Below are 27952 nucleotides of genomic sequence, written 5' to 3' on the forward strand. Positions count from 1 at the left end.
AGCAGGCATATAATCTTGAATTTTTTATTTATTTTTTTCATTTATTTTGTTAGTTGAATTCCTATAAAGGGTGAAGGAAATGATGGTCACAAACGTTTTTTTCCCCCCTCAAAGTTTTCTGAAGTCACAGTGTTTTACACAACAACAAAAACAGAAACCCTTCAAATCTTTACATGAAAAAGGAAAGGCACAGATTCTACAAAAGTTGGACAACTGTAGTCACCTCTTTCCTTCATTATTTCCAACAGCAATATGGAGATCTCAAAGCCCACTCCACCCAAACTTCCCCACCCCAAAAAATAACAAATCTCAGAAACAAATAGATATAATTATATATTTATATTTATAATATATTTACTCTTTAAAAATATAACTTCAATCTAGTGACTAACATCTGTACAAACTACAAAAATAAAATTTTTATATAAATAATTTATATGGCATGACATACATTTGCAACAAAACCCCTATGCAGGATCCCCATCCCCTACCCTTGTCTCATTTCTGCTCAATCCACCCGTCCTTAAGCTGTACATGTGCTTTAGATTGCTTGCTTTGTGTTGCGTTGTCTTCCAGATACAGTAGCTACTTATTTAGTTTTCATTAAATCTTATTGTGTTAAATAGAGAAAGAGAGTGTATGAGAAAAGTAAGCTGCCACTTACATTTAACAAATTGTCCCTGCATTTAATCTGGCAGTGATGTGACAAATACTGAATGAGTGAGCTTCCTGCTGAAATACTGGCTGAAATTGGACCCAAGTAAGAGAACTGGATCCAAGACAGTACTGAGAAGACCCTACACCAGCCTTGTGGGAGAAGCCCATAGGGCAACTACCTGGTAAACGATTGTGCAGGTATTTTGCGAAAGCAGCCAGCAAGATGGAAAAAGAGAAAACAAACAAACAAACAAAAATATCCTTTTACAGTTAAACAAAATTCCCTTTCTGAATGATATTTGGGTAAACAACCCATTTGCCTGATATCTTCCCAAATTTCCTAAACAAATAGTGACAAATTGTAGCTTACTCAATGTATGGCTAAAATAACCATAAAGAAAACATCTAAAGTGTAATTTAACCACCCCTTCAAGTATGTAAATGTAGACATTAAAAGATTATATATTGAAATATTGTAACATAAATCACTAGACCCATAGTCTTGCTGTTCACTCTACAAGACATATGAAGCAATTCACACTAACAAGGATATCTGAGACCATAAGAAGTAAAACAATGGATGATAACATTTCTGTAAAAGTCCATAACATTGAACAGTCGGTTGCTGAACAGTACAGTAACTCATTAATGAACAGTTTGATCAGTTTTGTAAGATTGAAAGTTAAGGCACAGTGGTTGCTGTCAGTAAAATAAATAAAATAATATCAATGGAAGATTCATCAAGGAAAATTGCTATGTAGGTTTTGATTTTGTACAGTGCAATCAAAGATAAGTCAGCATCTTTGAACAATACAGATAAGCTTCATATTGGCTGCGGTTTAAGAATTTGTTAATCTAAAGTTATAACTTGGCTTATGTTGGGGAAAGGGGTACTGCAAGTGTAGCAGCAAAAAAAGAAAAGAAAAGAAAGAATGAAAAGAAAATGAACACTGACCTTACATTTCAATAGTCTAATATCATTTAACTTCTTTTTACATATCGCACATTTCATAATCTATATATACATCGTAAGGAACCAGAAGGCCTCCAAATCCTCTTATACATCTGATTTTTACACAAGAGAATACACAAGTTATAGAGCATATTAAAAATATTTTCCCTCTTTTTAGTATTTTATATATATATATATATATATATATATATATAAACACACATACACTTATTTATTTAGAAGTGTCTAAGTAGACCTTTTTTAAAAAATTAAATATTTCCTCTTTTCTGTGTAAGTTCTATTTACAGTTCAAAGAGTCAAAAGACACCAGTCTAGGGTTGGGAACTTCCCAAAACAGCCAGAGATTCCAGACAAAGGGATGTGGGGGCTGGGAGCAGTCTAGCAATCTTTGGCTGCTTGGATCCATGCACCACCTGTAAAACATGGCAAAAATAGAATGTGGTTAGGAGCTGTATGTTTCTCCATAACAATTTAAAATAAATAATTTCTATGTCAAGTGTAGATGTTAAACATCAACTGTAATTAGGTCAGAGCTTTTACCTAGCGCCTGGTTAGCTTGATGCTGGCTTTTCTCTGTGGATTCCAGATCCTGAAGTTCCAAAGAGTCACTCTTATAATGTGTAGCTTTACCATAAGTCTGAGAAGTCCTCTTAGAGTCCTCAAAAGAGTCCAACTCATTATCCTCGAAACCCTCATGTATGTAACTCTGGTACGACCCCGGTAAACTGGGGTGCACTGCCACTGTCACTGAGGCTGTGGCTGTAACCATGGTAATAGCATTGTTGGGTCGCTGCAATGCCCCAGTGCTGTGAGTTGGGGCTGTAGTCCTGTTTTGCTGCTGCCCTTTCCCTGGATGTGACCCTGGGCCACACTGAGTAGTCCTGTGAGGACAGTGGGTCCTCTCGCTGGGTAAATGTTGTCGCTTCTGCCCTTGGTACTCGTGTTTGTTATTCCATTGTGTGATCTGCGAACTGACTGAGTTGACGGCATTCTGGGTAGTCTCACTGATCTGTCCTTTAGAGTCGCTTTCATTGAAAGGTTTTACCACCTTGGAAGCAAGAACAAATGCAAACACATTATAAAACTGCTCAAAGGAAACATCTTAAGTGGTTTAATCCTTATACTTTCTGTCAGGTCAATATGAGGGACTTACTGTGAGCTTAGGGAAGCTGGGGTTCTTGCTGGCTTCAAGCAGAATATGAGAGTTGGGAGGCTGAGCTGGGGGTGTGATGTATGCACTCCTGTCACAGTACTTGTACTCCTCCTCGCCGATGCCAGAGGTGTTGGTTGTTTCAGAGTAGTACTCAGAGTCCGAGGTCTCTGAGAATGCCTGACGTGGTCCCTTGGGGATGTGCCCAGAGTAGTACCCGTGGTGGTTCATAGATGGAGGCATGGGCTCAGGGGAGGGACTTTGTAGATGACTAGAATTGTTAGCAGGTACTACCTCAGCTGGGGGGCCCATGAGGGACAGCAGTACTGGAAGCAGCACCAAACCATTCAGGATTCCCAACAATGTTAGTATCGCCAAAACTGCAAAGAAGTATCTACAAGAGACAAAACAAGTGAAGAGAAAGTTAAAGCTAAATCAGTCACCAAAGATGCACAGAATGTTCAAACTAGATATGGCATAATTTTGCCATTTTCAGTGGACAGTGGAGAAACAAGAGCTCTTGTAAGTGCTTTTAGGATGTTGGTTCCCCTCTTATTCATTATTTCTTTTATCCTTTCCCTGCATTTCCTCTTCCTGCTTCCTCTTTCCTGGTGACCTGACAAATCTGGAAAGAAATTCCTGGGTTCCATCTTAGTAGCGAGCGCTTTCTCTCTCTCCCTATGGGAACCCTCATCTATCACCACTGCCCTACCACTTCCTGAGGAGGTGTGTTTACATTAGTTAGCAGATTCTACAAGTCAGAAACACACTCTCTCTCTGCTTTCTTCCCGTCCCTCTGGCTTGAAAGCTGCCACTGTTGTTAATGTAATTTTACCCACAGCAACTTAATAGCCCCTCTCATTGATATACTATTTCACCAGGGCACCAAGGCACACCACCTCTATGCTTATGCTGGGTAGGCCACGCCAGACGTTTGCTTTCTATCTTTTGCTTTCTCCAACACTCTCTCCCCCCTCTTGGCCCCCTACAGCCATATTGGCTCAAGAGCTAATCACACAACACTAGCATGAGGATCTGTTGAAATGCATTTCTTTCACATGTGTTATAAACTGTTAAATGAAGAGCCAGTAAAATCGACCCTCAATAACAGTCCATCAACAACAGTCAACAAGTATTTTGTGTGCGTGGGGGAATTGTGCTGACAAAACAAAATATATATATATATATATATATATATATATATATATATATATATATATATATATATATCACACTCATTGGTCCAGGATGGTCTGAATAAGACTGATACTAAGACTAGCTGTTTTAATGAGACTCTTTGGACCACACCCTTTCTCAGCAGATGTGGCTAAAATGCAGAAGCCTCAATGCAGTGATGAAAAGAAGCAAGAAACACCACCCTCCAATGCAAGAGCCAAGAACATGGAGGTCTGGTTGGCACTGGTGCTAACGGGTCTAGTAGAACAGTGTGAAGCGGTGCAAAGTTGCTCAAGGCTGGTAACGGCACTGAAAGTGCATGTTTGAATGAAGGGGCCAAGGGAGAGGGTGGTGAATGAAGCTCTGGCTCATGTGAAAGCGTTAGATGTTAGCCATAAAGGACTGAATGATATAGGGCTGAAAAGAGCTATTGCAGTTGCGCTCTGTTCCCTGGCTAGCATGTTAACATGAAGGGCTCAATAATAGGCTGCAGGGCTGCAAGGGTGTCCGCATCTCAGTGCTTCAGCTCAGAGCATTAATGGAGAGCTCTAATTCATCACAAGGAAGGGAGTTCATGAGAAAATTAGAGAGCACTCCAGTTAAATGGCCACACCAAAAAGAGACAATTCAGCTTTTTTTTTTGCTGTGGTTCAAACTTCTGGAGTTAAGAAAAAAGTCTGGAATGTTCTCTTAACCTCCCACCCTCTTACCATTTTTGCTTCAGTCACATCTACAAGAAAGTTAATTTTAAGAAAGAAAGAAGAGGGAAAAAAGTTAATCTTTGGCATATCTGCTTGGAGCATTCCACGCGTACAGTGGAAACTGCTGTCCATTGACTCGTCTCCATCAATGAGGCCATGTGTTTACTTTGGCAATCTAAGAATTGCCAAGCACATGAATCAAAAAGCCCAGTTAAAAGATTACAGTTCTGACGGTCATCATACCTCCATTTTGTATTTATTTTAGTTTAGCCTCTATCGTAGCTCTCTATGGAACTGAGACCTGTAATGTGTCCTAGTACCTTGGGTTTAAAAAGACTATAATTACCTATTTCAGTCATTATGCTCAGTCAGGGAGAGGTAATGTTTAAATTGACCTCTAAAACCCAAATTTCAAAGGTGGCCTGTCAGGGTCTGTGTGTAAAATTCAGCACTACCGGAGATGCTGGTCAGAATTACATGCCACATTTAGACCAGAGGTTGAGCTATGCTGTGGGTTTCTCAGAAAGAGAGAAGCAAGCCTGCTCTCATTCTCCCAACCCTTTCCTCCCCCATTCTCCTGTGCTTGCCTCATTAACATAGATGAATCAGACAGCTTGAGTGTGAACCATTTTCTTTTCACTCAGCTTTATGAAACTCTCCATACCAATGCCTGAAAACAGTTCTCACACAGTGTGAGTGGCACTTTGATAGGAGTTCGAGAAAGGCACAATCAACCTTTCAACACAGTTTGTAATGTTCAGTGAAAACATAAGGGCTGTTTAAGAATGGAAAAAACAAAGCCGCCAACCATCTCTAGCTGCACTTAAGTCCACCTTTTGTTAGTTAAAGGCGCTCATTCTCTCTGACGGTCCTGTATACATGAAAAGATTGGGAAAAGGGTGCTTGTTTATTTTACTAAGTCAACATTCTGAAAGTGGAGCGTGATTTATTTAAGGAGTAAAAAAAGAAAAAAGAAAAAAAAGACTAAACCATCCATGGGCCCCGCTTGGGTTAGACCTCCAGAGTAGACCTAGTGTTAGGAATTCTGTTGTTTATATAAACTGTAATCTTTTCCATTCCAAGTCAGGGGTTGGAAAGGGTGGCTCGTTCTGAGAGGGGCCTCTGAGCTTGTTCTCCTGTTTATTCAGTGTCCCACAGCCAGGAGATGTTTACAGCAATGTATTTATGCTACTCCCCAACTAGAGGGCCAGACCTCTCTCTCTCTCTTTCTCTCTAAATCAAAACAGGACCTCCCACTGTGAATGCCCCAGTGCTGGCACACAATTTCACCAAATGGTTTGCTCCAATCCCCAATCTTTTCTTCAGCTTTACCACTGTCCTAAAAGCAATCTGCTTTAACACCCCACTGCAGTTTCCTAGAAACTCAAACCACACTCTTACTCGTATTCAAGTTCTGCATCCATCTTTGGTGCAAAACGAGTGTGCTACCCTTTAACAACTAGAGATTGAATGAGTCAAGAGGCCTCCATCCTGAGCATATTTTTTTATTTTTCACTGTGCTGCAAACCTCTAACTAACCCGTTTTTATGTCATGGGTCTGTTTGAGGCGGCTCTCAAGGTTGTGGTTTGCTTCCAGCAGAGCCCAGATCCAGTTATAAAACACTGCTATTTGCTGTTTTATCTTCCTGTGAAGCAAAACAGTGCAGTGGTTGGAGGGAGTTTGTCATTTCTAGCTGTTGTGTGCCTGACCCATTGAACCCAAGACTGGGCAGGGCAAACAATTTTCTTGTGTGGTGCCCAGTTTAGATGCAGAAGCTCTCGAATGAATGATTGGACTGTTGACACCCTCCCCACGATCAGAGTGGTAAATAATGTGAGTGTGTGCATGTATGAGTAACCACTCAGTAGGTTGTATGTTTACATGTTTACAAGCAGCTGCTACACTCCCTTGATGTTTCCTCCATTTGTTGTGCATTCAAGCGACTCAGAGGATGTTTGTAAGAATGCTCTGATGTCTGAGGGGGGTTAAGATCCAGACTGATAAAACCAGGTGATAAAAGAGAGGTGAGATTCAAACATTACCACCTGTACCTAAGAGTCATACAGACAACTGTCTTCCTGCCTAAGGACTGCCAACCTTTTAAAAAACAGCATATGGCCAACTGCAGAGATCCTCCTGGAGAAATGTCAATCACTCACCTCATGATGAAGTCAAACTCTGAGCCGGCAAGCATGAGCACTCCCAGCAGTGTGGAAATGGCGCCGTCAATCACAGGAGCGAACATATGCTCCATAGCCACTGCTGAACGAGTGTTCCTGTCACCAATGGCAGTCAGGAAACCCTGCACAATGACAACATAAAGAGAGTCATCATTGTTGCTTTGTGTATATAGTCAGCCTCATTGGCAGAAATACAAATAATTATAACATCAGAATAAATGTGCAAGATGTTCTAACCATTGCAATATGCACAGTAAACTCCACTCCAATACCCACGGAGGCAATGAGGATGACCACAGGAATGGCGCTCAGCTTGATACCAATCAGGCCCATGATGCCGAAGAGTTCTACAGTCATCATGGCCAAAATAAAAACCTAAGGAGTAAAAGGAAAGATTAAAATGTAAGCTGCAACATCCAGTTATTCAAGAGCATGTATGGCTGTTCATTGACTCCAAAAGGGATTATTTGCATGGAAATACTCAAAATGAATCATAAAACAGAGATGGGCCTCTTTAGCTAGCACCCTCTGCATTACACAATCATCTGCCCATGTTTCAGATTACATTGTGAACCATATTCTGGCCCCTCCTCATGTCTTCTCAGTTTCAGGTCTTGGAAATTGAGTGACACTATATGATAAAAGAGCATAAGCATCACTGTGCTCCGATCTGCTCTTGCTTTTCTTGTACTATTTAGACATCAATTATTTCCTACTCAAGAGAAACTTTTTTATACAATAACTAGGGCACTTGGTTAAGTCTTTGCCCTGAGAACCTTTGATGTTGGCAGGGGTCCCAATTTGGTCATGCTTAAATTGGAGATGGTAAAACCCATTTTTACTGCAGCCATATATAAGCTGTGAAACTGAAGAGGACAAGGCCAGTTTCGGAGCGAAAAAGTGCATGTGTGTGGATAAAATACAAAACACTCTTTTCTTTATCACGTAAATAATGGATCTTACACCAAGTGAGTTAAAGTGACTAAAGCTAAACCACTACTACATCTTAACCAAGGCCAATGGCAACTTCTTGTCTCCTTATTTCTTCATACAGAGCAGAGGACCCCACCAGCCTGTGTGAAACGCCTCCAAACCGTGGAACTAACCCACACTCTCACTCCCCCACTACACCCTGTCCCTGATGGATGGGTTTAACAGGCCAAGGTCAGATCTGTCCTATCCCCAAATTTCTTGACAAAGGCTATTGGAGGTAAAAGCCTTCAGGAAAGCTTTGCATTTCTTCTTTAGAAAACCTTGCTGCATCCAATTTGAATGATAAAAGAGGTAAGGGGGAGAGTATGTATGTGTGCAAATGTGTGTATGTGTATGCAAGCAGCACCTTCTAGACAACCCGCCAAGGCCCTCCCCAGAAAACTGCCCTGGTGGCAAACTTATTGAGCTGTGTAGAGGGGATCAGGGGGAGCAAGCGAAATTAGAGAATAGGGGAAGAGGGTAAAGAATAAGAAAAGACAGAGAGGGAGTAGAAATGGATTAGGGTGAGAGGAGGGCAGACTTACGATGATGCCTGCAGTCCAGGGATTGAGCAAGAGGATGGCGCACACCAGGAAGGTGCAGGCCAGCACCACGCTAATGGAGAGCAAGAACCAGTGGCGCAGGCCAATGTACTGTTCCCAAAACAGGAAAGGATAACCATTGGGATAGTTCTGGATTCCCTGACGCATGAACTCCTCGCAGATGGAGCGCACACTCTCGATGGCTTCAATGAAGTCTGAGGCTTGTCTGAGGCCATTCAGGTAAAAAGGGAACTGAGCAAATTCTAGATGCTCTGCTGCTGGGACTGGAGGAGAGGAGAGGGGGAGCGTTAAGACATACCATATATATAAAAAAGTAATGTTGTTTATAACCATGTTTATGACTAAACTAATGACACTGACATTAGGAAGTTTAACGGTGGTCACTTACTGCGAAGATTCTCCCCGGTGGCGTCATACTTATCATGGATCCATTCTCGTGGGTGGGGGTAAAAGTTGGCCTGGGAGGCTGCGTACCCCAATGGGTCATTACTGACCCATACTGTCAGGTAGATGTAGAAAACCTCATGGGGGATGACACCATCCTCATCCACCAGGCGACGGGATGTAAGCTTTGAGAGAAATAAACAGTATTAATGACTATGCAACAAAGCAATTACAATTTTGGGCTTGATTTCAATGGAATGCTCCAATAGTGGACCACACACCTGGCTGTAGTTGAAAGGGTCTTTCTTAGAGCCAGTCTGAATGAGAAGCTTGTAGGCCAGTGCTCCATCTTCTGTACCATTGCGATAGCTGTCATAGGTTATCCTGCCAGCTTCCCAATCAGCATCAAATGTAGCCTGTAGACCTGCATGGATCATGGAGGTGTGCAAATTAGAAATATACATTTTGACTTGTGAGAAAGCTGCTCAAACGTTTATATTTTGCAAGTCACAACTTGGTAAGGTATTACAGAAGATGGTAAAATCACTCTTTCTTCACAGGAGGGAAAATGTTTGGTCAAAGTGCATGCCAATTCACGCACACAAACAGATTTATAAACCAAAAGCCCCCTCCCATTTGCTTGGTTCTCCATCTTTCTGCCTGGTGCTGAATAAGTGTGTGTGGGCTGAATAAACTAACCAGAGAAAGGCTTTCGTGCTCTCCAAATTACAAAGTTTGGCAACAGCTGAAAAACAGTTTCCACAACCATTCTGTAATTACAGAGATCTCCTCACAAGAAAAGGAAATAGCTTAGGGGAGAACAGGGAGTGGAGGGAGAGAGAGAGAAAGAGTCTTTCAACTAACTCCAGTTTCCACAGCTTTTCAAAATAAAAAACTTCTTTTCCATTCGCTGAGTTCTAACTAGAGTGGATTCACCTCACAATTAAGCTCTCATCATAAGCAAATGTGAACAGAGGGGTCACAAACTGTCAGAGATAACACCTGACCCTCCCTCATAATCCTCTCTATGGCCAGGTGGAGGAACACAATAGCAGATGACAGAAGTGAACTTTCACTGAACTCTTTCTCTCACCTTGACTGATAAGAGTGATTCCCACACACAACAATGAACTCAAATGAAAACATTAGTCTAGTTGGCATTCTTTGTCAAAGGTATGTTTAATAGTTACCCTTTGGCATTTTTATATATCTTAATCTATAACCAACACAGAGATCATTATCATGTGAATGCTAATGCTAATAAAGAAAATTATAACTTCATAATGAAACCATGGCTTACCTCTGAGCCAGTCCTGAAAGTAATGCAGCCACATTCTGGGAAGTTTGTGATTGCTGTCCTTAACCACATATTTCACAGAGTTGAAGGCATTGTGAAGTTGTAGTAGCTGCCGTTGGGAACGAGCATAGTCAAAGCCGTCCATGGTAACCAGGTACATGTTGTAGAAGGAGAAGTATTTAAACTGGGCTGTAATGAAGTCATACTCCTGTGTGTCTCTGGGGATAATGTCATTCAAGTAGAGTCCATCATGAACCATTGTGGTACCATAGAGGCTGAGGCTGAGAAGTACCACAAAAACAACAACCACCACAGTCTTGGTCTCGGGCTTGAGCAACAGAGGGGCATACTTTTCCCGTGCAAATCTTGACAGGTTCCAACGAAAGAAGGGCAGAGGAACGCACTCGCGACCCCCTTTGGGCTCCTCCGCCTGGGCTAGAAGATCTCTAGTGGAGCTGGAGTTGGTGAACAGCTGTGAGCCATATGGGTCAGTGGTTGTGGGGGTGGAGACGACCATGGATGGATGGCTAGTGGAGATCTGGGAGGTGGGAGGCAGAATGGTGACAATATGCTGGCCAGCTGCATCACACTGGGTGAACGCCTGGACAGTGGTTGTAATGTGGGTGCTGGTGGTAATAGTAGAGCCAGTGTAGGTGGGGGTGGCGGGGGTGTGCTGGTGGTTATCACTGGTGTCAGAGAACTCTTGAGGCTGGATCTGGATTACCCGAGATGAACAGGGGCTTGAAAGATTGAAGAAAAGTTCAGTTAACATCTTGATGCTCCGATCAACTTCTTGAGCACCATAAAAGTTGTAATAATGAAATAGGTTGGGATTAAAGAAGAGGAAAGTGCATTTTAGTTACCTGTAGAAACAGCACAGGATGTCCAGTCTTTTGTCCTCCCGTCTGTGCAGGTCCAAGCTCAGAATGGCAGGGAAGATGAGCAGAACCATAGCAAAGTTAAAGACCACCACAATAGCCGCCTAAAATAAAAAACAAGCGAGAGAGAGAGAGAGAGAGAGAAAGATAGACTTTAGAAAAGAGGCCAAGTGTTTTCGTTCATGGGCTCTACACTGCCACCCGACTCCACAGCTGCTGTCTGAACTTGAGAAAAAACACTCCGCATTCAGGATCCCTCACTGTTTTAGTGCCTCGGATTGAATCCCAGAAAGTAAAATATGCACCCTAAATCAACCAGCAATTCCCTTCCCTCCCCCTTCACTCCCCAAATAGTAAACAAGCCAAGCAAAGGGGACTCCCAAGGTCACAGCGAGTCTGAGCAGAACCAAACCCCCCCCCCCCACACCCCCCCGGACAGACATTATATTTTGTATCATTACAACACAGACCACCCAGGGTTAGCCTGGGGAGATCAGAGAAGTATAGTCTGATGGCTGGGTGATATACTGATATATTCACTCATCTCATTACCACTCTCTCTCTCAGTATCCCCTCCCCACCTGAAAACCAGGCTGTGACTTTAGGTGGATGAAGAGGTTTTGACCATAAAGAGAGAAAGAATGTGAGAAAGAGAAAAGAACAAAAGCCATCGTCATTCTGAATTAACTATGTCCACTTGTTTATTAAAGCCACTTTTCACTGGCCTTTTCAGATCACTACTCCAGCCAGTCTTCTGAATGAGCATCACATGGCGCAATAGTTTATGACATGCACTCATACAAGACACACTATTGACACTGGTACCTGAAGTGAGAATGCCCGGAGAGCAGGAATGGGCACCAAGGCAGCCATGAAGAATGCAATCATGTTATTGATGGAGGTGAGTGCCACGCTCGTGCCAGTTCTTCTCAGGCAATCACCTGTCCTCTCCTATGCAGTGGCAATAAAAATGGCAAAGCATGAGCTAAGATCTTCTTCAGCAACAACCAAGATCCTCTGCAACACCAATATCTTCTACTAATCAAGTTCCAGAAATAGTTTAAGATATACATACCTTGAATGGGATATTGGATCTGGTTTCAGTGAAGGAATGAGCCAACAAGAACATGTCATCTACTCCAATGCCCAGGGCCAGGAATGGCAGCACCTGTGGATGAACGCACAGCACTGAGTTACAGCCAAGCCCTAGGGGAGAGTGTGAATTTAAAACGTTATTCAGGTGTGTACATACCTGTGTGGTGGCGGCATTGAAGGACAGCCCCAGCAACGAGCACAATCCAAGCCCTGCAGCCACAGACAGAGCAACCAGCAGCACTCCTGCCAGCCCTACAGCACCTTGGGACTTAGAGCAGTCCCAACGTAGCATGGTCATGCATGCGTATGCCAGCTACGCACAGAGAGACACAAGTGTAAGGCAATAGCTCCATTCATTCTATTAGCATTTACTGTATTAGCCACAGTAATGGATGTCTTACCATGAGCAGATAACCACCTGCCACCCTGATTACGCTGATGTCGGAGAAAGACTTCATGATGTCATTGAGAGTGGTGGTAGAGAAGGCATATACATTAGAGGAAGAGTTATGAGGAATGCTTCCATGGACGACCTAGAAACAAAATCGCAATTTTAAAATTCAAAGCTTATCATGACAGTCCTTTATATGCCAAATTACGATATTTAGATTGGAAATAGCATATATACGTGTTATTTGTAGATCTAGCTTGCAAATTACTATAATGTCGTCATGCCCCATTAAATTACAGCCTGACCAATGTTTGTGTTTTTTAATGAACTTGTACACTCATTGTGGAATTCAGAAAAAATCTTAAATTACGTTTTCTGACAAGCCACGAAAATGTTACATTCTTCACTGTGGGCAGTATCCCCATCCACCTCATATTTTATCCTAATAACACACAAACAAAATAGAGTCCCTATGAAGCTTGACAAGTGAGAAATAATGAGCAGAGATGCCAGAGGGCAGAGGTCAGATGGATCAGATGTGATCACATGGTCTCTCAGGCTACTCCATCAGCACCATGAATGGCCAACAACCTTAAGGGGAATGAAATACCCCTGCATTTTGTTTGTACAGTGCCCTATCCCCCAGCCTCCCCTGACTCCACTTCCCTCTCTCTCTCACTCTTTCTCTCTGAGGCAGTAGAATTTGCTGGAGACTCTTCCCGCCCTCCCACCCCTCTCTCTCTTTCAGTCAGTGTGCTGGGTGTCAGTTATCACAAAAACAGCTTGTTCCTATAACTGAGAGTCTGCCAGTGGCCTCCAAGGAGGACTTCTTTTACTAGGCAGCTGAGAATTGATAGAATTCAGACAAACGTTGCCATCCTTGGGTCTAAAGAAAACAACCTTCTTGCACCACTTGTGACCTTCTACGCTCTGACCATTCCTCCACTCTCTATACCTCTAAGTCCCAGTCCGCCACCCTCCGTGGTCATTGAAACCATTCAGACCTCCCAAATTTATGAGGGGGTGTGGATGTATTATGAAGCAGGAAATTACCTCAACAAACTTTCTTTGCCAGGACTCCAGGATGGCAGTGGCCTTGTCCTCGTTCCAGTTGATGTCATGGATCTCATAATCATCTTTAAAGTGCTCGTAGAGCTGTTTGGGACTCATAAGGAGGAACATAGTCTGAAGGGCCTCTGCACTGTGGGGGGGAAGTAGAAGGCTGGGTGAGATCAGAGTGCATACACATATACACGTGCAGATAACAGGGTGTAAGTGGAGTGTTAAGAGCTGGAGGTGTTATAATAAAGGCTAAATTGATGCACGTGACCCCTCACAGGCTGCTGTAAATCACTCTATCACTTCCAGTGAGATTATGATGTGGTTCAAGCACGTGCGGAAGGTCAATGCACTGCCCTCAGCTGAAACTTTATTTTATTGCAGATTAAACTCTGCATTATACTACACACGTGGGATTAAATTACAAGGGTCATATAAATGTACCTTTGCATTTGTTTTAGGCAAATTTCTGTTTACTTTGTATCATATGCATTTTTTTCTGTTTTCATGTTTTTTCTTTTTTCTCCATTGAGCATTTCAGATCTGTCCATAGGTTATGTGGCTGTCCATCATGTTTAATTGGTCTTTCCTATACTGGGGTCAAGGGTGGAAACTGATCCCTCTTCATACAAGGAATTCCTTGGATGTGTGAGGTTATTAGAAGTCAGAAAGTTTCCTCCCTCTCTTTCTCTATCTCTGTCTCTTTTTGGTTTTCTCGCTCACTTTCTCTCTCATCGGGGCCTCCTTTAAAAGAGGCCCACCCACACGCCCCTCCTTTCCCACTCCTCTCTTTTCTCAAACTTTCTCACCTCTGCAAGGCATTCTGGGAGTTCTTTACTCTTTCACCCAGGATCAACTCCTCCTGCCAATGCATGAACTTCTTGGAAAAACCATGGCAACCACCCTGAAGTTCTCCAGAAATGTCAGGGACCTAAAGACAACACAGACAGTGCATTTAATTAAAATGTATACAAACTTCAGACTCAGTTCATATTAATATCACATTGTCTTTTGCATTACACCACTGTGCCCACCTGCCATGGATCTTTATTAGGGGCACTCTGAGGGCAGTCTGTATCGTTGGGATCCAGGCAAGGCCGGTTCATATAGGCATGGCCCACCTGAGCCTTATCCAGCATTTCTCTGAAGCCCTCTAGAGACGTAAACTGGCTCAACTCCTCCATTAACTTGAGAGGGTCCAGATTCATCCACTGAATGTCAGGCATGCCCCTATAAACAAATTAAAACATACAATTATTAACTTCGCAATGTTTTCATGCATCTCGAAATTCCCCCTGCAATCAGAATGTATTGACCACTATGCAACTCTTTCAAAAGTTTGTATGCTTTTTTACGTAAAACCTCTTTCACAAACACCTCTCCCTTTCCACACTGCTTCTTCTTTGGGCCTGCCGGCCCTAGTCTCTCACTGGTGGTGGCGGGCTACAGATGCCGCATAAAGTAGCGTTTATTATCCTGTTACATGGAGAGGCATAATGTGCTGGCGGTCTACAGGCTGCTGTCTCTTAACTTTGTGCATTGAGTCATAATGATTACCTCTGCCTCTAAAACATCTTGATAAGGATGAGGGAGGGTAGTGGGTAGGCTAGGAGAGGCTGTGCCGATCGCCTTGCAAGCTTTGAGGCCAGTGTTCTCAAACCCTCAGCCTGCAGGTTTTAATCTATTGAGTCTCAGCAGGTGGGTATTGAAAGAGTGGACTTTTGTCTATTGATGTGCCAGAAACTAATTCTCTAGGTGTAGTGGAGTTACAGTTGGGCTCCTTTGACGTGCTGATTTGTTACGAGGTAAGATGTCAACAGAGTTTTTCAGCTAAACTGTGCCAACACTGATAACTAGAGGACTGAAAGCATGCAAATATGCATTATCTTGATATTATTCCATTATCATGACCTTCAAAACTGGTAAAAAGATGCAACTCTCCCAGTCAACACCTATGTAGCTAAAATAAATCCCACTTAAACAAGACATAGAACAAAGATTGTTACCCACTGAGTGAGAGGGGCCATTCAATGTGATGAGAATTTGTGGGTAAAGAAGAATAAAATTGTCCTAACTACAGGCCCAATCTCATTCCAATAACTCATGAAGAGCAGCTTCAAATAAAGCTGGTCCTCTCTCATTCCCACATACCAAACGCCTTTGCTTCTGCTTGCAAAGAGAGTCTCCTTTATCTCCTATTTTTTGCTTGAGTGAACCTGCCTGGGCCCTTTTGTTTTTCCATAGATTGCTGCTCTTTGTTCCCTCAAGTTTTTTTTCCTCCCTCACTCACTCACTCTCTCCCTCCCTTTCTCTCTCTCTATCTCTCTTTCTCTTTCCCCTTTGAATAATAAAAAAAAAAACAGCTGAACTGAAGCGGAAGCCTGAGAGGACATTAGCCTTATTGGCTACCTCAAGCCCTCTTCACACATGGCAAAATAGAGAGAAAACAAAAAATATATAAAAATATTTTATTTTACAGGCCACTCATTTTTTTCATACAACATAAGTCTATGAGGATGTAAAAAAAAAAATGTCTTAATGAGAACTGACATAATAAACCACTTTAAAACAACAAAAACATTTTTGTCAGGCATGACATGCATTTTCCACCTCCAAATTTGTAAAGCAATGTAATGCCTGGAAATGTATTCTACAATATCCAAAGTCCACTGTTGATATCTCCCTCTTTTTCTCCCTCTCTCTAGGCCCACGAATTGAATAATGGCCATTTTATTTGTTAGACAACTTACAGCTCCGAGCCTGGGCGATTACCATGAGAATGCACAGTGTTACCCAGTGCTCACAAAGCCAGGCCCCCTCCAGGCCCCCTCACTGATGGACACTCACTCGTAAACTGAAAGAATGCTTACCATTGTCTGACCCAAAGAGTCCCCTAACCCCCCTCCCCCACCCACCCAGTAGCAGTCATCTCTCTCCTTCTCTCTCTCTCTCTCTGTCCCATTTCCATAAGGGCTTCCTCAGCCTGGAGTGGAGGGATTGGGTGGGACAGGGGTGCAGGATTAAAGATTGTCCTGTAAAGCCCCTCACCACATTGATGACAGCTCAAGCCCCAGTGACGATGGAACCAGGCCTCTGCTTATCAACAGACTAAATAGAGCTTTTTCTAGGGACTTGATGTCAGAGTTTGCCACAGTCAGCACTATGTTTGGTTGAAGGTAAAACTCAATTGTTATAGGAGCACGTATAATATATCTGGGAATGGTTCACAGTCTAGACACAGTCCGCTGATCCAGGGTTAACTCTGTACCCCTGATCTTAGATCTATTAATAATACTACAATAAAGCAATATGTGAATTAATTACAGAAAAGTAGTGGGTAAAGTTTAGCAGAATGCTTACGGTAAGTAGGCAGAGCCTCCCTGCAATTTGGAGCCTTCCCAAAAGCAGTCCAGTGGAGTCACGATCATACAGGGGAAAAGCTTGTCAATCATCTGTGGAAAAATGGCATATAATCTTCAATAAGGCAGAACTGATAGCTTGTTAATTCTTGTATGATGCTAAGTGGATCAACACTGTAATAATCATCTGAATTACTAGCAAGCAAACATTAATAAAAAAATTATTACAAAGCAAGCCAAAAAACATGCTTACCCTCTCAATCATGACATTTTCTATAATTGGGACTCCAGATTTGAAGCAAATTTTATTAAGATCCCAAGATCTGAAGATAGAAGTTGCACAGTTGCATATTAAAAAGACATCCTTTTTAAGGGCAGAACCACATATACATAGCTGTTATGAAATTCCCTGTAATCCCCCTGTACTCACTTTCCGTAAAGAGATACCTGGACTTTGCTGGCTGCCAAAGCAGCCTCCAGGTGGAGCAGCAAAGCATCCTGGGTAAGAATATTGGTTCCTTCCTGTTTGGGTGTCTGTATGAGCATCTGTGAGGTGAACACTGACTCCTCTCCCTGCTTCTCCTTTGTGTAGCGTAGCTCCTTGCTCACCCGACTGCCAGCTGAGAAATGTGATAACGCAGTCTGTTATTTTTCAAACACAGGGAAAGGGGAATCATCTGTGGTCATAATTGCATTCCTTTCTGCTCTATTAGATGAATTGATTTAGGTCTATAGATAAATACACTAAAGAAACAATACAGTTATATGGATATGCTAACACTGCAACAATTGTTTCAACTAAAAAACAAATAATATCTTTAATATGAGTGAGAATAATGTCATAATTAAACTGAAATTACAGTCACTACATTTCTCATTCCCCTGTGTACCCTCCATCTAAACTCAGAAACAGATTTGAGGGTCCAAATTGGACATTAATGAGAGTGGGAGCGCTCCAAGATATAGGGAACACTTTCTCTTAAAGTATACAGTAACACAGCTCATGCTGTCAAACAAAGTTTACAAACAAGCTTTTGCAAGGCTGATAGTCAAAATGTTGTTTCATAAATGAGACAAAATTTTGAGTTGTGCATTCTCTTTTTTTCTATAATTTTTGCCAAAAGTTACACCTCTGAATCTAAGGTGTGCATTTATTAAATTATATAATAGAAAATATTATTTTCTATTATACCCAAAAAAAAAAATGTGGTGGCTAAAACACTCTTTCCTGGGTTAATCTTACTACCAATCTTATATGTTGTCCAATAGGAAGACTTGGGTAAGTTTTAAAGCTTTTTCACATGACCATTAATGGCTAACCCAACAAAGTCTGTTGTTTATAATAGGAAGGTCCCAATCCCAAGGCTTTGGGTCTTGATCTCCAGGTCACCATGCCTGGATCCAAAATGTGAGCAGTTAATGGAAGGAGTGAATGAGGAAAAAGAGTAGAGGCAGAAACGCTGTTCATGTGGTACGATGAGCCGCAATGAAAAGAATCAAAGAGCGCAGAGGAAACTCCGGAGTCCAGCCCCCTAATTAACAGAGGCGATGGTGAAATGAGGACGCAGGGTATTTGCAGCCATGCCAAATGCACTTCAAACACCGGTCCAGATCAGAGCCTGCCCGTCTGCCTCTCCACATCCCAATACATGGTGACAAGCTTGCAGTGGCTGGCTGAGCCCATCGGGTCACTTTTTCTCCCTTGCATATCTCGCTGCCTGCCTCGATTAATTGAGAGAGAGAGTGGAGGGGCAAGAGACATAGAGAAACATAGAAAACATAGAGAGAGAGAGAGAGAGAGAGAGAGAGAGAGAGAGAGAGAGAGAAGTACAACACTGCTGTTCTTGTGTTAACCCACAGCAGCTTCGTAAGAGGCTAAGAGATCCTTAAAGATCATTCATTTAGCACACACGAACGGTACTGTTTAATGAATGAAAAGGCCAGCAAAGAGCAGAAACAAAGAAATTACACTGCAAATACAAAGTGATCTTAGAAATGTTGTAAAGATTCTCATATAGTAACTTCAAATTGAACAGATGAATTCAGCACGCATACATTCAACCTCCTGGATCCATTCATGCAGCTATCAGCTATCTGACATCTGGGTTATGTAAACACATTACTTCAAAAAAATGTAGTGGGTTAAATCTTAAGGCCGTATCCTTTTGCAAAATGCAAACACTCAATTGTGTCGATCTACAGACACTGTGTTCATATTTAATGCATCCAGGCATCTGCAGGAATTGAGCCCCAATCCTTGGGCCTGTAATTACAGGGGCTCCTGAAGTAAATTATAGCTATTTGTGTCTGGTTCCTCCCATCTGGACCACCCAGCTAGAGGCCCGAGCGGGCCCCGCCGCTCAGTCACCGCTCCACTCAGCCACCCTCCAGATGGAAGCTCTGCTCTGTTCTCTCGGCTCACTGCTGCTGCCGAACACTTAAAGAGACAGGAACGCAAATACTTTCACAGCTAGAAACACACCGCAGGAGGAAAAAAGGAACAACGATGCACAAAAGTGAGCTGGAATGTATATTTGTGATTTGAACAGCTAGAACTGTTAAACACAGGATTTACTTTGAGGCCTGATTTTAAAATCACTAATCTTTGCTTTGAGTAGCTAGGATGGGATTGGAGTTGTTTATGATGAAACAAAGGCTTTTTATCTATATAAAAAAGACTGCAAAAATTCAGAAAATTGCCAAAGTCAAGTCTTGTGTGATATTGATCCAGCAGTACTCCCATACCAAGCTTTCATTTTCTCAAGCACAGCCCCTCTCTTCTTTGTTGTCCTTCATTTTTCACAGCCTTGGGGGTGACATCACCATCACAGGCCAATTATCCATGAGGGTCCAACCAATGTTCCCCAACATAACAGGAAACCAGTTTCAATGTCTCACAGATTAGACAACTATGTGATGGACCCAGTAAATTCTCTCCTGAACAAAAAATTATAAGAGCTGAAGCTAGACTCCAGTCAAACTGATGCCTCTGTCCTTGTTGGAAAACCTGGATTGGGACACAGTAATAGCAAGCTTCAGGGGAACTGTTTCAAGCTCCCACCCAGAAGCAGACCAGCAAAGAGAGCTGGTGTGACAAGGTTCCCTCCCAGTGGGCAGTATGGAAAGTGACATGTAATTAACCATGGAGAAGAAGCCCCCTGCTCCCTGGTGTCACCCTGCCAGTGGACCCTGTCAAATCCAATCTCACTCATGTCTGCTCCAGCCCTGCTACTTTGACACTCTGCAACTTATCACCCACAAATTCTATAAAGTCACACTGACCTGTATTAAAGTCACACTGACCATCGAACGTACATTTCAAAATGTTCAGATAAAACATATTTGATATGTTCTATAACATATGATTTATTTAGCAGATAAGTGTGATATGCTTATGACGAAATTAAGAAATGTAAATGGCAACATACTAAAGAACTGCACAGTTACCATTAAAAATAATTATGACAAAGTTCTTGCCAACAGGTAAAAATAAATCTATTTCAAATTTCTTAAAAAATTGGCTCTAGAAAATCAATGATTGTGCTATTTGTATGTGGCTTAGAAGCACTGAGCAGCAAAGTCTGAAACCCAGTGCTTTCTCCATTAGGACATGCCACCTTCAAAGTGTTGTGGGACAGATTAGAGGGATTTAGAGGCTTCTGAAAGGACTCACGCTGTTCTGGAGGAAGTCTCTCAAGGAACAGTGCTGAATTATTATTTTTTATTTTACCTGTTTTTGCCACCCAAGTTACTCATGAACACAGATAGAGTCAGGTGCCAGTGTGTGCCCACTAAAAACTCTTGCATACATGCATTCACTCTCTCTTTCTGTTTGCCTTCTTTCTCCCACACACCTTCAAGAACAAAACAAGCTGGTCCAGCTCTTTTGCCTTGGGTCCGTCAAGCCCCCATCTTGTCCATTCCAAGCTCATTGTTTGATTTTTTCTTTCTCCTCTTTTCAGACACATAATGTAGACAAGAGGGATAGATTTGGCTTCAGTGCAAATCTTTTTAAACATTTCAGCTTCAGTGAAACTCTCAATCACAGACAGTCTCAATGGCTTGACCATGACTGAGAGAACCACCCCATCTCGCCCCAATACAGTGGCAGATGGAGACTGCTCCACCTCTGCCTCTATGAGCGCTAACTCAAGGCCACCAAGAGACTCAATGTGGGTTATTGTCACCCTCATTTTCAGTCTCTTTCAGTTGTTTCCCAACAAACAGGAAAAAATAAAGAAAGAAACTCACAACAAAAGCAATTGGACCCGGATTTTTCTCAGCAGATAAAACAATGTTCTAGAGAGGGAGGAAGGGTTGGCACAGTATGTATGGAAATAGTGTGTGTGTGTGTGTGTGTGTGTGTGTGTTTGCATTTGTATGTCCACATGCGTGTTCTCACGTACATCTTTCGAGGTAATTTTTAGCCAGTATGAAAAAACCAAAACACACCTCATAGCTTGTATAAAAAAAAAATTTGAATATTCACAAGGTAAAGAAATATTAAACACAAATCAAGATAGCTCAAAAGTATGCTTGAGCTAGCACCTATTCAGACCTGTTACTTCTGTCAGCATTGACATAAATTTCCACCGGTTCTGGCATTTAGGTCCTGGCCATTTCCATATGTATAGCCTTCCCTGTACTAATTATGCTAATCAGCCCCAGTGTTGGCTGCTGTGAAAAATACCCACATTAGGCACTCCACTGGCTGCTAATGCAGCTTAATGTGTGGTTGAAACATACATTCATCCCATGGTGAAAGGCAAAATTTTTCCACATTGCTGGTCTCATTCAAACTGGAAATGAATTTATTGAGCCCAGAAACCATTTCTTTTCCAGCGAGTACCAAGATTTTTTTTATCCTAACCAAAAGGGCAAACTGTTCAGTGGGACAAAGGAGACATTTTTTTTTTTTTTTTTTAAGTGACCAGTTTCTCTTTTTTAATATGTATCAAAGAAAATGACCCTAGTTGGACTGAATGTAAGAAATACTGTCTGAACCGGGCAGTGAGAGGGGCAGCTTCATGGGGGTCTGGACCCCTCCTGCCTCTGCTAACGTTGTTCTAGTAACATTAGCTTAAGAAAATAAACACAAAGGTGTACCCAAGCACCTCAGCCATGGATTTAGGCCTTCACTCACCATCAACACTGGCTCTCTGATGGTGTCACGAACAGCAATTGCATCTAAATTGCAAAAAAACAAGTGTGATGCCAAAATGAATGAAAATGCTGGCAGTGTGAGCAAAGCATTAATTGGCTATGCTCTGATTTGGGGTAGAGGCTAAAATTTGGAGAAGGGATGCATTCAGTTCATATGGCTGTTCTTGAGTAATGGGGGGGTTGATAATAAACATTTTCAACTGACCCAGGTTGACTCTGGCCTTGTTTGTTCTTTCTACTGGTGAGGTCTAAGTCTCAGCAGTTAGAGTTTATTTATGTAGCTGGGGTACTGTGGCTTTCCATTCACCTCCAACAATGTCTCATAGAGATTTCTTTCTCTTAAATTCGGCACCAGGACTGCAAGACTGTATTTTCTAATGAATTACTGCATTTACCTAGCATTTCTTTTTTGTTTAGATAACTGCTCCAAACATTGAAAGCTCCACATGTGTCTCTGTAAAGCCTGGTCTTGTGCTGAATCCCTGGGAGGTACACTCTGCCTACATGCATGTGGACAAGGTCATTTATGTGATGTGTATATATTCTTTATTCCTCTCTTCTGCTGCCTGGTGCCTTTATAAAACTCAACCAGGCCTGCTACCCAGATATCCCTGCGCACATTCACTTAGTGTTTGCACAGCTTGTCTGTGTGTACATGTCTTTCAGCCACACCAAAACTGTCAAAACGGACAAGAAAAATTAAGATACGAGTGTATATGAGCACATAAACACGTCCGTCTGTTTGAGAAAGTTTGCTGTTTGTTTAGCCCACCACACATTTTTGCAATGACCATAAAATGCCAGCAATCCTTTTGGGAGTCCAGCATTACTCAAGCATATAATCACATATCAAAGTCTGCCGTTGTCCCCTAAACTGATGGGCAACATGTCACTGACAAAGCTATCCTCATCCTTCACTCTAAAAAGGAAAAAAATATATAAATTAGAATCCGTACAATTAAAACAAGATGTGGTACTTCTTGGGTTAGTGCAAGAAGCCAGATGAAATAACTCAAGATCCTTTGAAACTATAATTTTTCCTCCCCCTCTTTTAATTCTCCCACTGCAATCTGACACTTTACATAAGGACAAAACATGCAATCCAGATAAATTTAAAGGTGTAGGGGCTAGAATGTTTATTCTCTCACCAGCCCCAAGCTTTCATTTAACTTTTTTATCCCCTCTATTTTTGGTCTTACAATGCAGGCTAAATAACACTTTCCCAAGAATCAACCAATGACTTCAACTTAACCCTGCTTCAGTAAAGTTTGAATTTTAAAAAACAAAACATCACTCTTGGTCTAGAATTTCAAACAACAAGCCATAACTTGGTCAAAGAGAGATAATAATCATGTGATTATATCAGCAAACCATTCAAAAATGTGTTAACCTCTATCACAGTTGGAGAGGTGAGGTTAGATATAACCCACTGATCTATTTTGGGCTAAGTTTGATAGATATGTTTATCATTAAATTCTGACTTCTTTCTTTGTAATAGGCAATGAACAAACAGTTTAAATAATCTCCAAACACACTCGTGCAAATGGAAGAGGGTTTTTGTGACACAAAAGACAAAACACACTGTATTCTTTACAGTTTACAGTTAAAGGTTAGTTTTTTAAGGCATCTTAACACCTTTACTAGGTTGACGATTTTCACACACTGTTTGATGGAAGGCGGAAACAATTACGGATGGCCGGGTGGTCCCTGAGGACATGGACACTTGGTGGCCTGGGTGACATTTGGGTGGGGGGGCTATAGCAGGGGTGAGGAAGGGACAGTTACCGCTTCAGGGGGTAAGTAATGAGGAGGCATATGCTCCAAAATGCACAGCTGGTCAAGTGTTAGTTCCACAGGCCAAGACTGCCACACTATTCAAAACAGCTCGCACACACAGCATATTTGAATATTTGTGTCTTGCTTGGACTTTTAATTGCAATGCAGTTGTACTTTTCATGTTGATATAATATTGTTTTCTTTATGATAATAAAACATTGTGGCTTGATAAGTAACTGCAAAACACCCTTAATATATGCAGTTATTTAGGCACAAGGGAGCTTTTTAAATTCAATTCCCAATTACAAGACCCATTATAAAACTCTTTTGTTTGCGCCTATGACTTTGTATGTGTATGTGTGCAGAAGTGAGTGTGTGTGTGTGTCTGTGTGTGAGAACTAACCTCTCCTTGTTACCATACCACTTACTCCCCATTCAGCCCTGAGCAGCTTTGTCAATGGGCTATTGGGGGAAACAACACAGGCAGAAACTTTAGAAACACAGGCACTGCCTCTTAAAGGCACAGCATTCCTTTTCAGCACTTTGGCGTTTCACTCCAGGAGCCCCATGCTTTATGCCTGCTTTACATTTAAACACAAATTTCACTGACAACATCTGACAACTCCCTTTGCTTTATACTCCATCTAACGTTCCCACTGGAGAGCACACGTTCATATATCGCCACGTTTACAGTTTGGCATATTTTACAAGTAATTACAACAACAATACTAAACTTTGTGTGCTTTCTGACTTGCTGAAATACATATTTTTGAAAAAAAAAAAAAAACTCTTGTCTTCACAGAGTATATATATAGTGAAATAGAATGTGTGAGTGTGAAACAGGTGGGTAAACTTCAGCTGTATTCACTTTTTTGGTAAAGGGGGGTCCTTTATTGTTGAATGGAATCCAAGAGTAGTGAAGGACCACACAGCGAGCAGGAGGGGGAGGGTCAGCTCCTCAAAGATGGCTAACGATTCACACAGCCCATCTGTGCAGGGGATCAGCACTGTGGTGAAAGCCTAGGGGGCTTGGAAGGAATTTGGCAGTGTGAAAACCAAATAAAGCTGCCCGAAAATGCACAGATAAGTGAGGTGCATGGAAAGGACGTCAAACGCAAGAAAAAAAAAACTTCTAGCGCAGCACCCACCGAAAACAATATAGGCGGAAAGGGAGAGAACAAGAGACGGCTTGCATGTGCTATGAAAAAGAATGCTATGTGTGCGTGACAGGAGATATGGAATTCCAGAGGCCACGGTCTACGTCCGCTCAAAGATCCAGAGACTTCATATCAGAAGCCCACACAAGCCTGAGTCAAACATCACCCAAGAACTGCACTATGATTACCACAATCGAATTTTCAATCAGAGAATATCCATAAAGCTAAGTACATTCAATCTGAAAGCAAAGACATTAAAATGTTTGGGGGTAATGTATCTAAAATTGAGCTGTGATAAAAAGGACTCTGTAAAATGGTGCCATACCAAGCTAACAACACTGCATACAGCCCCCACATAAGTTGACCTGACCTTTTACTGCAGATCTCATCGATCAGCCCCAAAACCCACCCACACAGCACACAACCAGAATATGAAATCTCAAACTCACCTTCCACCCATAGTTTTTCAATGTCCGTTTCAATGGCAGCGACTCGCAAACCAACAGATAAGGCTCCAAACACAAGTAGTCCAATGAAAAGGACTTTTCCACAGTGTCGTTGGATGTGACAGCCCAAAGAAAAGAGAAAAGCCTGGAATCTCGCCCGAATCCACAGCGGTGCTTTCTGTCCCACAGCTTTCCCCTGAGACACAAGAGAGGAACACTTATTCACATGTTCAGTGATGCTATTGCAAATCATTTGTAGCACACAGTGCCCTGCCAGGACAGTGAACTGCTTTGACAATGCAGAAATCGATATTTACAAATGAGGCTATTAAATTTTCATGCAGACATTTCAAATTGACATGATATCTCTTTTAATACAACAGGGAAGGTTAATAAGATACAGCCTGGCATTCTTTACCATAAAAGTGACCATTCCCAGAGATAACTGACACTTGTTCCCATATCGAGCTGTAGAACATACTTAGGGTGAACTTTATTAACTATATTAAAGGGCCTTCTCTAAACATCTCACAGGCCTTCTTGAGTGTCTCATTTGGGCAGTAATCTATGCTTATCTCAGTAGCATGTAAGACAAAATGATTATTAAAAGTGAGAGGTGTAACAATTTAGAATAACCAACATTACAGTTAGTATTTTAAAAGTTGTTTGCTCAATTAGCATGTCATACACTGGAAATCCTTGACAAGAACGCTACAACACATGGGACTAGGTAACCACAACTAAAAGCTGTCAAACATGTGTTTAATTATAAGCTACACTAATTGCTATGAGAAATATATTCTTCTGACACTAATCATACATATTTACTATGCTATTACATGACCAAATACTAGAAGCTATTCAGAGCTTCAAGTTCCAAACATGGGAAATGTTTTCAGCAGACCACTATTTGTAGAAATCAAAAGCCCACAATTACTGCTGCTGTGGCTAATGTCTTGCTAAATCTACTTAGACAGGTTCTCAAACTGTAAACTGTAGAAAAACAAACACTTTCGCGTGTAATTTGATCAAAAATTTAGATTAATGAAGCCAAGCTTGGTTTCAACAAGTTTCCTCTAACTGGCAGTGCTGGCTGCAGTATAACTGGACATGTTTTGGTTTCACTCATGGGAGTTTTGGCACATAGCCAAGCGTTCGTGCGCTTCACTGATGCTTTGTCAGATCAAACTTAATCAGTGAATTCATCAGCAGGATGCGCGCATTGTCAAACAAACAAGCTACACTGTATCTAGACCAACCAGACTGAACACTGAAGCGAATTAAACGTCATAAAGGCTCAAAACGCGCGTGTACCTTACTAAAGATGGGCTAAATGAATGGAGACTCTACTTTCATTCATGGAAAACACTAACTGGACTCACGCTTTCCTATTGAGTGTAGTTTACTCTCTGCCTCTAAACCACTGTCTACTCAACTAGATTTAATAACAACCCCTATGAGGAGTACAGCTAATGTAAAAGTTGTCTGTTGATAATTTCACTCTCACTTTCTTACTTCAAGTTAAATCTATAGTGTATTGTACCGATGATTAATTGTGATTTCCTCGAACACAACTAGGCTAAAGATTGTCCTTTACAATCCCCAGACTTCTATAAAACTCTAAATAAAACTTTAAGAACAACAATGCGGTGTGTATATTCCACTGGAAAATGCGTTTGTCACCTTAGAAATCTGTTTTAACGCAAAAGCTGCGTGGCAGTAACTGGGTCTCCGGAGGAGTTCTGAGTTCACAGGCGGCGGAGAACGTGTGTATTTCGGGGGTAAATCTCCAAAAACATCACTGGCCCCCGGGTCTCTAGGATCCGAGGCCATAGTCCAAACGAGAGAGAGAGAAGAAGAAGCGTTGAAGAAAGTTAAAAGACAAACGACGCGTGTTAGGCAGAAGCGATAATAACAATAATCCAACAAACAGGTCGCGCGCATCCACCGGGATAAACTTGAAAGAATCTTCTTTAGTCTTTCGCTGAGCCGAAGTCTTCCAACTCCATCCCAACATTATGCGCTCGAATCCGTATAGATCCTTCGGTTTTCATTCGTCCGGCTATAGCTCGTAACTCGTTTTAAAGTGGTGGAAAGTGGCGAGCGGATTCCTTCAGTCTACCTCTGATCCTGTTGCACTAACATTTGGAGAGGTAGCCCCCTTTGCAAATCCTGAAATGGGTGGTTTGATGGAAAAGTGCTCTGGTTCTCATTGGCCGAGGAAGAGGCAAATTACTTTGCAAACATCTATTATTAGCTGCTAAGCAACAGCTCACCAAAGTGGAGGGAGAGGGAGACCACCCAGGCAGCCCTTCACATCAGCGCCGGGAGGGGGAAGTGCAAGAGGAACTCTTTCAGTACACTCACTGCACTGCTGCCCTGCTCTGCACATTTCCAATAGCCCGAGTTCGTATTTTAACACGCTATCACACATGCCATCCATTGATACCACTGGCACAGATTTATTTTATGCTGACAGTCTGATATAGAGCGCGACATTACAAGTTAATCTGGTATAAACTCGCGCATACATTCACTAACTCCAGGAAGAGGACTTACATTTTTTTTAAATTA

The 27952-nt window shown here is 41.9% G+C and overlaps 1 protein-coding gene across 1 annotated transcript; it reads right to left on the reverse strand.

The window, feature by feature from the left end:
• Positions 1 to 10: 10 nt before the first annotated feature.
• On the reverse strand, positions 11 to 27505 carry LOC127649390 (protein patched homolog 1). Its single transcript, XM_052134458.1, has 22 exons — positions 27062 to 27505; positions 25382 to 25574; positions 17267 to 17456; positions 17090 to 17159; positions 16838 to 16929; positions 14512 to 14707; positions 14287 to 14408; positions 13472 to 13619; positions 12429 to 12560; positions 12185 to 12340; positions 12008 to 12100; positions 11758 to 11883; positions 10918 to 11036; positions 10058 to 10794; positions 9039 to 9181; positions 8762 to 8942; positions 8356 to 8636; positions 7076 to 7213; positions 6818 to 6960; positions 2784 to 3174; positions 2171 to 2678; positions 11 to 2043 (listed from the first exon to the last, which is right to left on the reverse strand). Exons 1-22 carry the CDS (start codon positions 27320 to 27322, stop codon positions 2009 to 2011), a joined length of 4455 nt encoding a protein of 1484 aa, XP_051990418.1. The 5' UTR covers positions 27323 to 27505; the 3' UTR covers positions 11 to 2008.
• Between the last annotated feature and the right edge of the window lie 447 nt (positions 27506 to 27952).

This window comes from Xyrauchen texanus, chromosome 9 (assembly GCF_025860055.1).
Source record: "Xyrauchen texanus isolate HMW12.3.18 chromosome 9, RBS_HiC_50CHRs, whole genome shotgun sequence".
Classification (NCBI taxonomy): domain Eukaryota; kingdom Metazoa; phylum Chordata; class Actinopteri; order Cypriniformes; family Catostomidae; genus Xyrauchen; species Xyrauchen texanus.